The sequence below is a fragment of the Euphorbia lathyris genome, chromosome 2, assembly GCF_963576675.1.
Source record: "Euphorbia lathyris chromosome 2, ddEupLath1.1, whole genome shotgun sequence".
In the NCBI taxonomy this organism is placed as follows: domain Eukaryota; kingdom Viridiplantae; phylum Streptophyta; class Magnoliopsida; order Malpighiales; family Euphorbiaceae; genus Euphorbia; species Euphorbia lathyris.
The window spans coordinates 10,803,844-10,816,340 of NC_088911.1; the positions used below are offsets into that span (position 1 = coordinate 10,803,844).

At 38.0% G+C, this 12,497-nt stretch overlaps 1 protein-coding gene across 1 annotated transcript; it reads right to left on the reverse strand.

Moving 5' to 3' along the window:
- Positions 1 to 3,418: 3,418 nt before the first annotated feature.
- On the reverse strand, positions 3,419 to 9,573 carry LOC136216660 (pentatricopeptide repeat-containing protein At1g02060, chloroplastic). The gene is made up of 4 exons (XM_066003210.1): positions 9,271 to 9,573; positions 7,134 to 9,201; positions 4,794 to 5,010; positions 3,419 to 4,627 (listed from the first exon to the last, which is right to left on the reverse strand). The coding sequence occupies exons 1-4, from the start codon at positions 9,363 to 9,365 to the stop codon at positions 3,648 to 3,650; spliced, it is 3,360 nt and encodes a 1,119-aa protein (XP_065859282.1). The 5' UTR covers positions 9,366 to 9,573; the 3' UTR covers positions 3,419 to 3,647.
- Positions 9,574 to 12,497: the final 2,924 nt, after the last annotated feature.

Consider the following 12,497-nt stretch of genomic DNA (forward strand, 5'->3'; position numbering starts at 1 on the left):
TAAAGGCTCCTTCAAAGAGACTTTGGATAAAGCTAATTCGAAGTGTGCTACTTGGAAAGCCAATACTCTGTCTTTCACTGGCTGCCTCACGTTAATTCAATCTGTTAATTGTGCTGCTCCCAATCACATCATGCAGGCTTGTAAGCTTCCGGATCCTGTGCTTAATGATCTTGACAAGATTAACCGTAGGTTCCTGTGGGGGGAAGCTGCGGAGGGCAGGAAGATCCATCTTGTGCCTTGGAGTGAGGTTTGCCAGCCTAAAGATTCTGGGGGTCTGGGTATTAGGAAAGCAAAGGACAATAATAAAGTTTTATTAATGAAACTCCTTTGGCGTATGTGGCAAAACCCCTCCTCTCTTTGGGTTCGCCTCCTTTGTGGTAAGTATCGGAAAGACAAAATCTTCGGGGGCCCGAAAGAGAGAGTTGCTAATTGTTCCTTCCTCTGGAAAGGACTTAGTGCTGTGTTTGATGAGTTTTGCTCGGGAGTTGGCCTGGAGGTGGGGAATGGTAAGTCCATTAGTTTCTAGTTTGATAACTGGATTGGGGATAAACCGTTAATTGAGGTGTGTTCTTCCCCCCCCCCCCCCCCCGCCTAGTGATATACGCAACTGGAGGATTGCCGATGTGGTTGACTCGGAAGGGGACTGGATCTGGTCAAAGTTTGATACTTTCTTTAGCCTTGAGACTCTCCTTAGAATACGGGGAGTGAAGGTGAGTAATCAAGAGGAAGACTTGGATAGGCACTGCTGGGCGCTGACTAACAATGGAGTTTATTCTTGCAAATCGGCCTTTGAAGCTTTCTCTCTCTTTAGATCTGATCCTCCCTCGGATGTGTGGAAGTCGATTTGGACCCTTAAAGTTCCTTTCCGTATTAGAAGTTTCCTGTGGCTGGGCGTTAAGGACAGACTTCTTACTAATTCGGATAGGCACAGAAGGCACTTGGCTGATTCTGGAGCTTGCAGTAGATGCAGAGGCCATGTTGAGACTTTGTGCCATGCTCTTAGAGATTGCTCTAATAGTAAAGAGGTTTGGAGGAAAATTCTCCCACACCATATTTTCTCTTCCTTCATGGCACATTCTGAGGTCGACTGGTTCTCTGATGGTGTTAGAGGAAAGTTACTTCCATACATGGAGCATGGTGACATTTTCTTTGCTATTATCTGTCACCAAGTTTGGAAATGGAGAAACGAGGAGATTTTTGGAGATAAAACTGTTTTTATGACAAACTTAGCTGATTTCTTCTCGAAAAAACTTTTCTCTATTATCGATAGTTTCAAAGGAGAGTCCCTTGCCAGAGCCTCTCAGTGTTGTGATGTCCATCTCGTGGGATGGAGCAGGCCAAGAGAGGGGGTTGTAAAGCTGAATACTGATGGTTCCTGTCTCAGTAACGGTAAGATTGCGACTGGAGGTGTGCTTAGAGATGCAGGGGGCGCCTGGCTTTCTGGGTTCTCCCAGAATTTAGGGTTGGGTTCTTCCTTTTCTGCGGAGCTCTGGGCTATTCTTACTGGAATCAATCTTGTTAAAAGGCTGGGTGTTAAGAGGCTCTCTGTGGAGTCTGATAATTTGGAAGCAATCAAAATGATTTCTGAGAATCATTCTATGGGTCTTAACAGTCGCAACCTCATCAAAGCTATTAAAAGGTTTTGCTCCTCCTTTGAGTTCGTAGAGTTCAGACACATTTTTAGAGAGCAGAATCGTGTTGCTGATCGCTTGGCGGCGGCGGGCCATGAAGGGACGTTAGGCGTTACTACCCTTCCTGTTTCCCCTAGTTTCATCTCTCCTCTTCTCTTAGAAGATAGAATTGGGGTTGGCTTCCCTAGGCTAATTCCTGTGTAGTTTGTTGTTGTTCGTTTTTCTTTTCCTTTTCTACCAAAAAAAAAATTATTTTTTTATAGGCAAAAAGCATTATTTGGCCCCTGATCTTTTATTTTTTGGTTCATTAACCTCTTGATCTTTTATTTAGATACATTAGGCATGTGGTCATTTATTTTTGGTCTCATTCAGCCCTTGATGACCAAAAAAATAATTTTGAACATAAAATTCGATTAACAGACTGTTATTCATTACATTTGCATTCGAAATTCGTATTTTTTCACAGTTTGAAAGCAGTTTTGGATGTGTAATGTGACTATAGGAAAACTGTAAAAACGTTAATTCAAACTGTAAAAAATATATTTTTTAAATAATTTCAAATACAGATAAAGTTAATAACGTATTTTTAACTGAATTAGATGTTCAAAACTTACTAATTTGGTCATCAGAGGCTTAATAAGATAAAAAATAAATGATCAGGGGGCTTAATGTATCCAAATAAAAGATTAAGAGTTAATGAACCAAAAAATGAAAGATCAAGGGCCGAATAATGCTTTTTGCCTTTTTTTTATATAACATATTTTTCTTAACGTGCGAACTCATAAAAAATGCCTCCAAAACTCTTCTCATCAATTTCTCTCAACTTCCACTATTATATATAGTACAAATTTGTAAATTACAAGCATATCATTTTTTGGTGGGATAAATCACACATATGTAAGGGGTGCATCAGTTTGGTTTAAACCGCATATCAAACCCAATTGATTGAATTCGGTTTTTTGGTGCAGTTTTTTTGACACTTTGGTTCACCGTCAGTTTTAGTTTTAGGTGCATTTCGGTATTCGGTTTGACAAAAAAAGTAATAAAAAAACCGCACTGCACCGAATTACACATTTTAAATTATTTATATATACACACATATATTAGATGTTACAAGTTTAGTTTTTCTTAATATTGTTGAGATAATAAGTCCTATTTCAAATATTTTTGTTGTTGAGATAAATTTAATAAGGAAATATAGTAATTTTTATATGTTCTTTTTTTATTTTTTAACTAATTTGGCTTTTTCGGTTTAAAACCAAACCGAACCGAATATTTCGGTTTTACATACTATTCAGTTTGATATCAATGTCAATTATTTTAGCAATTTCAGTATTCGGTTATTTTGGTTTTGAACCGATACACACCCCTACACATGTAACCACTAAAATTTAGTCATTTATACAGTGTTGCCGCTAAACTCTTTTTTTAATCAAATTGCCAATAAACTTTACAGTATAACATAAAAATCACTTTACTTTACACTTTTTTAATATTATGATCAGTAAATTTCAATTAACGTCTCAAAATGAAAAATGCTTAGAAATTAGAGTAGTTTAGAACCACGTTTACCATGAAATCAAAATTTTATTTGAGTTTTCTCTCTCTAAAAAATTACTTATCTCCCAACTAAAGAACATCTAAATGATCTCAAAATTAAAATTTTGAAATTCCTTATAATATCATTAATTCTTGTAATTTTCTATTTTGAAATCATCAACAATCATTTTGAGGCATTAATTGAAATTTAGCAGCCATAATGTTAATGTTAGAAAATGTAAAATTAGATGACCTTTATATTGAAGTTGAACAACAAAGAAAGCAGTAATTTCATGTTGCAAGAAGAAACTGTTGGCTTTATTCTTCTGCATTGTTCTGAACAAATTTCACAGCAACAATGATTTTTGATTAATAGTAGTAGCATTTTAGGCAAAATCAAAGAAAGAGATCAACTTTGGCCATTGCAGAATCATATAATTAAAAAGAAAAAACAGATGCAAGTGATCCAGGAACTGATCACAAGCTACGGAGAAGGATGCCTTCGAAAGTAATGCCAGGGCCGAATGCTAAGGCGAGTCCCCATTCTTCCCCATCCGCCTTCTTATTCTTCAACGCGTCTCTCATATATTCAATAACATAGAATATCGTGTTGCTGCTAACGTTTCCATAGTCCATAAGAGCTCTCCTACTACACTCTAGCTTATCACCGTTGAGTTTCAGGGTAGCCTCGAGCCGGTTAAGTATGGCAGGTCCGCCTGGATGAACAGCCCAGAACAATTTGTTGAAGTCAGTAGTACTTAATTCACCCTTTGATATCACCTTTTTGCAGAATTCCTCAATGTTGTCTTCTATCTTCTGAGGAAGGTCTCGTCCGAGCTTGAAGTTTATGCCTTCTTCAGAAAGGCGTCCGTCAATCACGTTTTGTGTGCCGGGCAGGAATTGTTGAACTGCATAGTTCAGCTCCATGAAAGGGCATTCCCTGTCCATTTCAGGGTTGGCTCCAATCATCACAGCAGCAGCTCCGTCTCCGAAAAGTGCAGCTCCTACAAGGTCATAAGGGCGTGCCTTGTTCGGTGGGCGAAAGCCAAGTATGGTGGTCTCAGAAGTTGTTAATAACACACGGCTTCCTGGATTGTTTTCGGCGATATCCTTGGCCACTCTCAGGCCTGTCACACCACCATAGCAGCCTAGAAAGTATAGCATTACTCTACTAACATCGCTCCTTAAGCCGAGTTCGCTAGAAAGATAAAGATCACCACCCGGTAGCCGAATCTCACTGGAAGAAACATAGACAATATGAGTAATATCTTCTACTGGTCTTCCCCATTGCTTGATGCAGGACAAGCTTGCTTCCTTCGCCATCTCAACCACTGCTGGATTCGCTATATCTAGCCTCTGTTTGATAGTCGGCGAGCCCTCCGTCGCGAGTTCAGGGTACTTGTCCAGAATGTCCTTGCACATTACAGTGTATCTTGTCTTCACAGTAGTAGTTTTACCTAGCAAAAGAGAGAGAAAATGCGGTGACTAGCTGCAACAAGCAACGTAAATCGAATTACGCTAACAGACTCCGATCTATGTTTCTCATGCACCTGTAAATTCCTTTTGCAAGATCAAAACATTCAAACCCAGTAAACAAGTCATAACAGAAAGATTCACACTTACAAAGTCGCTCCAGTTTCTCCTTGATCGATACATCCTCGCATTTGGTGTCACGGATGTAGCCCTCAACCAGGCAATCCTGAGGAATGAGTTGACTAGGGAAGGCCTTACCTACTGCAAGTATTGCTGCCTTGCCTGGGGTCGGAGCACGCCTAATATGGGCAGAATGGTGTCCAGAGGAGCCATTGGTTTCGGGTTTCGACATTTTTGAGATGCTTAGCTAGAAGATAGTTCGGTAAGAAGAGGACTTAATGGAGGAATGAATCAGAAAGCTGGGGGGAATATAAATGAGAGTTCAGGTTGTTCTTGGAGAGAGGTTGGTGTAAAGAAAGACAAGCATGAAAACTTAAAAAATGCAGTCTTCATTTGTTTGGTAATATTTTGGGGATTTGTGGTTGGAAGAGTGAGAGCTTTAATTGGTGACAATCTTTCCCTTCCTCTTTTTCTTCTGTTTATCCCCCAAAAAAACCATTTTTCTAATACTTTCTTTACCCAATTCCAACTTACCTTTTTTTTCTGCATAAAGATTGTGATTTTGATTGGAAAGAGAACTGACATGCTCTTGTAACATGTTTCGGTATCGCTCAGCAGCTGTGTTCCAGGGAAACGGAAACTGGAAAACGGTATTTCTAAAAATATATAGCTAGGAAATGGAAAAGAAACTGATACGGAAACAGAACACTAAAACGCTAATGAAGAAGAGTTTCCGTGCAATATAGCTCAGCAGCTATGTTGCACGGACACTTCTAGTTAGTAGCGTTTCTGCATTTCGTGTCCGTGTCCGTGTCCGTTTCCATTTCGTGTTCGTGTTCTTGTTCTTGTCCATATTCGTTTGTAGGCTTTTTTTTATGATGGTTATGTTTTAGAAATAACGTTTCCCGTGTCCGTTTCCGTATCTGTTTCCGTATCTGTGCAACATAACTCAGCAGACATATTATAACAACAAAACCAGAAAAGAACCAATCTTTAGTCTGGTGTCCACTGTAAGGTATAGAATCTTGCTTCAGATTTGTAACCATCTCGACTCTCGAGTTGAATGCTCGATTCCTAATCTAAGATCAATGAATCGAAAATGTAGCAAATAAACAAAATGACTGCAATTTTCCCTTTTGGTTTAACTACAAGTCATGGTCCCTTACTTTCTTTATGGTCCCAGGACTTCAAAATTGGCCATAAAAATCCTTAAACCTTTGTCTTTTACTAACAAAAAAAAAAATCCCTTATAAAACTAAGCGACCACAAAGTGACCGTTGACGGACTCAAAAAGGAAAAGTCCAAGAACTAAAGTCGTTCAGAACCACATTTCACATAGAACCTCTGATGCACGGACACGCCATAGACCCAGCGTATCCCGTGTCGGATACGTATCCGATACGGACACGGCCGGAAACGCCAGGGACACGGTGTCGGGGCCGTGTCCGTAATATCGGAAAGTTGGACACGCGTATCAGTGAAGGATACGCGTGTCCCAGGAAAAAAAAACCTACTTCAAATGTCAAATTAAAACCTGCGATTCTTCAAATTCAAATTACAGCCGTTCAACTTCACCGATCGTGGTTATAGTTGATAGATTTGGAGAGCCAGAAACTCCAAAGGACAGGGGGAATTAATGCCAGAAGAAACTCCTAATTAATACAAAAACTCTCAAACTTCTCCATCCATCTATATAAATAGGGCTCCTAATTATTTAGTTATATTACAAAAAATCATATATATAAATATATTTTTAATATTTATAAATGTGCCCCAATATTTTTAATATTTACACGTGTCCCCCACGTATCCGTGTCCTGTGTTTTATAGAAATGACGTTTCCCGTATCCGTATCCGTGTCGGATACCGTATCCGTGTCCGTGTCTGGGCAACATAGCATAGAACCCACATTTTTTATTTTCCAAATCACAATTTCAGAAATTCCGCTGTCTAAACAGCTAGACCTAAATGACCTCAAATTCAAAATTTTCAAGAATGAAGGGTTAACTACTATTGAAGTGGTCAAAGGCTAAGGGTTTTTTATGGTAGTAACGGTTAAAATTCAGGGATTTCTATATCCGATTTTGAAGTTTAAGGGCTATAAAGAAAGTAAACCAAAGTTGAGGGACCATGAATTCATATATAGAACACGAAACGAGAGAAGTGTAGAACACATATCATGGTCAAAATTAACTCATTTGAAAGTATAAAAAGTTTGACAAACTAAAACCATTCAATATTTCTCCTATAAACATTAGATGAAACATGGTAAAACACTCCACCAGCAGCAAAATGTCAATAGGACAAACTCGTTGGGCTATAATGTTAGTAGCACTATAGTTCAGGGACCATAAATGTAATTTACCCTTACTTATTAGGCATCCTTTTAGACAGAAACTTCACTTCTTCCAATCTTCCTCCAGCTTCTAAGGCAACTCTCAATACTTCTAAGCAGCTCAGCTCTCTGTGCTTTCCTTTCTCTACTAACTCATAATACAATTCAAATGCTTCTGAAAGTTTTTTCACTTTACAAAGACCTTCAATTACTCTGTTGCAGACATCAACATGAACATTCTGATCCTTTTCCAAACAAAACAGCAAAATCTTCTGTGCCTCTAGTAACTTTCTTCTCTTACACAAGAAGACAATCAATTCATCCATGTTAACCGCGTATCCGTTATCGTAAAGTAACCCAACAATCTTATAAGCTTTGTCTTTCAATCCACTGCCAAAGAGAAACATCACAGTTTGTGTTGATAGATTCACATTTTGTCTGATTCTTCCTTCCAACATCAATGCTATCAAGCTTGCTGAATCATTGGCAAGGCCCTTTTTCAGAAGTCCTGCAAGTATAGAGTGGAAAGTAGAAGCTTCAGGCACGTAAGAGCTCCTTATCATCTTCTCCAATGTTTGAAAAGCAAGAAGTGGTTCGTTCTTCTGCACGAGACCATCGATTAACAACTGATAGGTCTCGCAATCAGGTACAAAATCTCTTCTTAACATGAAGACCAAAAGCTCGTAACCGGCTTCAAATGCACCTTCCCTGCAGTGCCCCATTATCAAAATCTTATAAGACTCAGGATCTTGTGTTCCCCTTCTCATTAGCTGCCTGAAAACTCTTTCCGCCTTCTTAGTCTTCCCGTTTTTACACAAGTACTCAAAAATGGATTTGTATGCAGCAACCAAAGGTGTGCACCCATTGTCGCTTAACAGAATTTCTTCATCAAATAGCTCATCAAGTAACTCCTCTGCTCTCTCAAAATCCCCTCCTTGACACAAATTCCTAATCAGAACACTGTATGTAGCAGAATCTGGGTGGACATTCAAGGCGGACATCTTCTTGAAAATCTCCAATGCCTCGTTTAAATTCCCTGCATCGCAACGTGCGTTTATCAATGTATTAAATGTACAAGTATCAGGAGTAAAACCTCCACCCCCTAAAGTTCCCTCCAAAATCTCTTTGATCTTGTCAATCTTCTGCACTTCACAAAGACCCTTGATAAGTGTGTTATAAGTAACTTCATTTGGTTTTAATCCTTTCTGCACCATCTCTTCAAAAACAATCAAAGCCTCATCAATCTCTCGCTTCATACAATACCCTCTAACTAAAGTGGTGTAAGTAACAACATCAGGATTCAAATCCGCAGCTTTATTAACCATTCCCTTCACCACATTATGAGCAATCTTAACCTTCCCTGCCCTGCACAACCCATCAACAATCGTATTATAAGTTACAACATCAGGCTCACATTTAAAACTGGACATTTCCTTGAAAAATCTAAACGCCTCATCAACCATTGAATTCTTACAGAATCCTCTAATCAGAATGTTAAACGTATATATATCAGGCGTAACACCATATGTCCTGCGCATTTCATCAAACACACTATAGGCCAAACTTGTCCGTCCACGTTTAAGCAAAACAAGTAAAAGGCTATTAAATGTGACCACAGATGGAGAAACTCCAACAGATTTCATCGAAGCAAAAAGTTTTACAGACTCTTGAAACAATCCAGCTCTACCATAGCTTCTTATTAAGCTATTGAAGAACCTATCCTCCAGCTTAACCGTCCCATTGGACTTTCTCTTGATAGAGTAGAGAAAATTACGCGCTATATTAAGATTCCGAGCACGACCTAAGATTTCTAGCATCATGAAATAGGATTGATCGTCGTGGATGAATCCCTTATTTGGTACCCAATTGAAAAAATCAAGGGCTTTTGATGAAGATTTGATTAGGCGAAGCACTTGAAAGAAAGTGGTTTTCGAAATTGAAGGAGAAAGAGATAAAAGCGAAGACTCAAGCTCACTGGACCAAGGTTTGGAGTTAATGAGCCTAGCCATGGATTTAGCCTTCTTGGATTTTGTCGCGGTTCTTCGTAGTTTTTCGCAGCCATTGTCATCATCATTGTCCGCAATCTCCACAGAAGCGTAAGACCTGAATGGTTAGGTACTGATTAAGTTAACAGATTGCAGGAGAAACGAATTAAACTGAAATTCGGAGTACCTGATAATTACTTCAAGCTCTGGAGGATTGAGCTTGGAAAATTGCTTAGCAAAGAATGGCAATGCCCGACTTTGAGAAGTGGGAATAGTGATCATGAATTGAGACCAACTTCAAAATGTATCGAAGTGTGCGACTGAGATCAGTTACTAAGAATAGGTTGTTAATGGTGGTTGGAGCTTTTCCGATGCCGGAGAGCAAGCGGTTTCCCTCTTTTTAGTGGAGATAGATATAGCCCAAAACGAAAACTAACATAAATGTACCTGAACTCAATATTTAGGGCTTCGTACATACAAATGGATTTTTCCTCGTCTTTAGACTTGGAATGAAAGGTACAAGTTTCCATTAAATTTGGAAGTTGGGATCAATTTAATTCGGTTTTTAAGTTGATAAATTTATTTAAATTTTGTAAAATTTCGGGTATTAAAACTGATTGTATCTAGATTAATTTGTCAAAATTTCAACTTGATGATTGAATTGATACAACTTTGATTTGGTCTAAATTGATTATGATTTTAAAGACTGTTTTGACCTTTAATTCGTGAGATTTGTATTAACCAGGGTGAAATTGAATATCTTATGTTTGGTTTCGTCACATGCATTATTCTGACATCAAAAACTTAGTCCTTGGTGTATTGATTTTTTTTTTGGAAAGGGTATATATGCGAGTTGTTTATTTCAAGATATTGGCTGAATTGAACCAGTTGCGTTTTATTTTTCGCTTTTTACTATGAAAAATAAGGGACATGATCCCACGAATTACTTCTGAAATCATTTTCAAATTATCTTTAAGAACGGTAGCAGTTCGTGATTCATACTTTGATTCTCTCTCAACCAATAACGGAGGACCATTAATATGGTTAAAACTAAACTGTTTGAAGTCTGGACTCAACATGGTTCTCTTTCTACTACATATAGTTAATAAAAAAAACGAACTCAAATAGTTAAAAACTGTTTTCAGTATAGAACACTCATGTCGAAAAAAGGATTTGACCTTTTTTTTTTGAAAAATGAGTACTCTTCTATTACTATCCAATCGATCAGATGGATTGGCTCCATGAATGTTTTTCTAAATACAACGTGAATGTAGCAATTTTTGCTATTTCCAATGTATGTGGGCCTGGCCAATGTTACATAGCGCTTTGGAAGCTTTTGTGAGCTATTTCAGCTCAATTGTGTATGGTCTGCATGATGCCAAGATTGTGGAAGTTCTTGTACTTAGGAAGAGTCTTATTTGGACTATTTATATTAACTTGTCTCACGTTGCTTTTGAGATGAATGCAAAGTTGGTGGGAGGTGGTGTAGCTTCCAATCGTCCATATTTATCTGATTTGGCAGCCTTTGTCAGGACGACTCTCCTCTGTTAACAAAAACGTTTTAGTCTCTTTTATTCCTAGATTAGTGAACGGTGGGTCTACTTAGTTGCTCAGCTTGAATTTATCAATGCTAATAATTTTTATTCTTTTGGTGTTCCTAATTGGCTTAGTGATGTTATTTCTAACAATTTTAATCGTATCTTTTAAATGTTTCGGTATTTTTTTTAAGGGTACTTTTTTTTTATTAAATAAATCTTTGCACCATTTTTGGAATCCACCATCGTCGGTCAAGTTCTGATGTCGTCAATCAAGTGCATTGACCATTGTCGTCGGAGAATAAGGGTCACATTCATGGATTTCCTTCATTAAAGCAAGCTTGAGGAAATTGTAGGCCTACAACACTTTGACGCTTAGGGAAAATGATATTGGTTTATTTATGGAATTAGTTTATTGAGTTTTTATTTTATTTTATTTCACAAGATAATTTTGAAGGGTCTGCACTACTGCGACGGTACCTTTAAACTATATCCATATACAGATTAATCTTCGTCCTCTAATTGGTAGACACCTTAAATGGGTGGAACAGCTATATCCCAAAGATTTAAGATCGCTTCATGCCCAAAGTGAGGTTCGAAACCAGGGGCGGAGCCAACCGGAGCCCCTGACCACCGGCTCCACCATTGAATATCGGTGGTTCCGCCCATTGTAGCCCTCTGAAATTAGTTTATATATATTCTATGTAATATTATTTCAATACATTAAAGAAGATGAGACTGTTTAAGATGCATGCTCCAATTCAAGGGGTGTTAGATTCAACTCCCACCAACCCAGTATTGAACTTATAGAATTAAATAAGTCTACTTTTTTCACGTTGGACACTTTTTAATGTTTTAGTTTAATATATTAAACACTTATCAATCATTCAATATATATTAAGCCTTTTGACTGTTTTTATATATTTTTTATTATTATTTTTAAAAAAAATATGATATAAAGCTTAATTAATTGGTGAGGTCTTTATGATTGAGTGATTGTAGAGTTTAACCATTGGAATAGTTTAATAAAGGATTAAAGCACTATTTGACTCATGATCTATCCAAAATATTGGTTTTTGACCTATGATCTATTATTTGATAATATTTGCTTCATAACCTATCCAAAATGTCAATTTTTGCACCTGAACCTATTATTTGGTTACATTTTCCTCCTCACATATCTAAAATTTGTGAAATCTCAACCATCCACTCTGATTGAGATTTCACCAATTTTGGATAAATCAGAGGTAAATGTAACCAAATAATAGGTAAGGGAGCGAAAATAAAAGGTTTCTTTGGATGCTCTTGTGGAGTCAGACAGGGAGATCCACTATCTTCCATTCTGTTTGGGATAGCCGAAGATTTTCTAGGCAGGTGGATTACTAATTTGGTTGAAGAAGGCAGATTTGATCCAATGAAATACACCAGCACAGCTGCGTTCCCTTCTCACCTGTTATGATGATCTTTGGCAGAGCATCGACAAAAAATATGAAATGCATTAAGGACTTCTTTAATATGTATGAAGAATTCTCTGGTCAAGCTGTCAACTGGAGCAAATCCCAAGTTCTATTTGGCAATTTCATTACCTCTGTGCGCAGAAATTGACTCTCAGACATCCTGGGCATTAGGCAGACAAACCTTCCGTTTAATTATCTGGGCGTTCCTCTGTTTCAAGGAGCCCCTAGATCTCGATTGTTGAATCCTATGATTGACAAATTTCTCAGTAAATTCAGTCTTTGGAGGGGGCAATCTCTCTCTTTTGCTGGTAGGCTCACCCTGATTAAATCTGCTTTAACTGGCGCTCTTGTGCATTCATTTCTTCTGTATCGTTGGCCTGCCTCTCTAATTGCACGAGTTAACAGAGCTATCCGCAACTTCC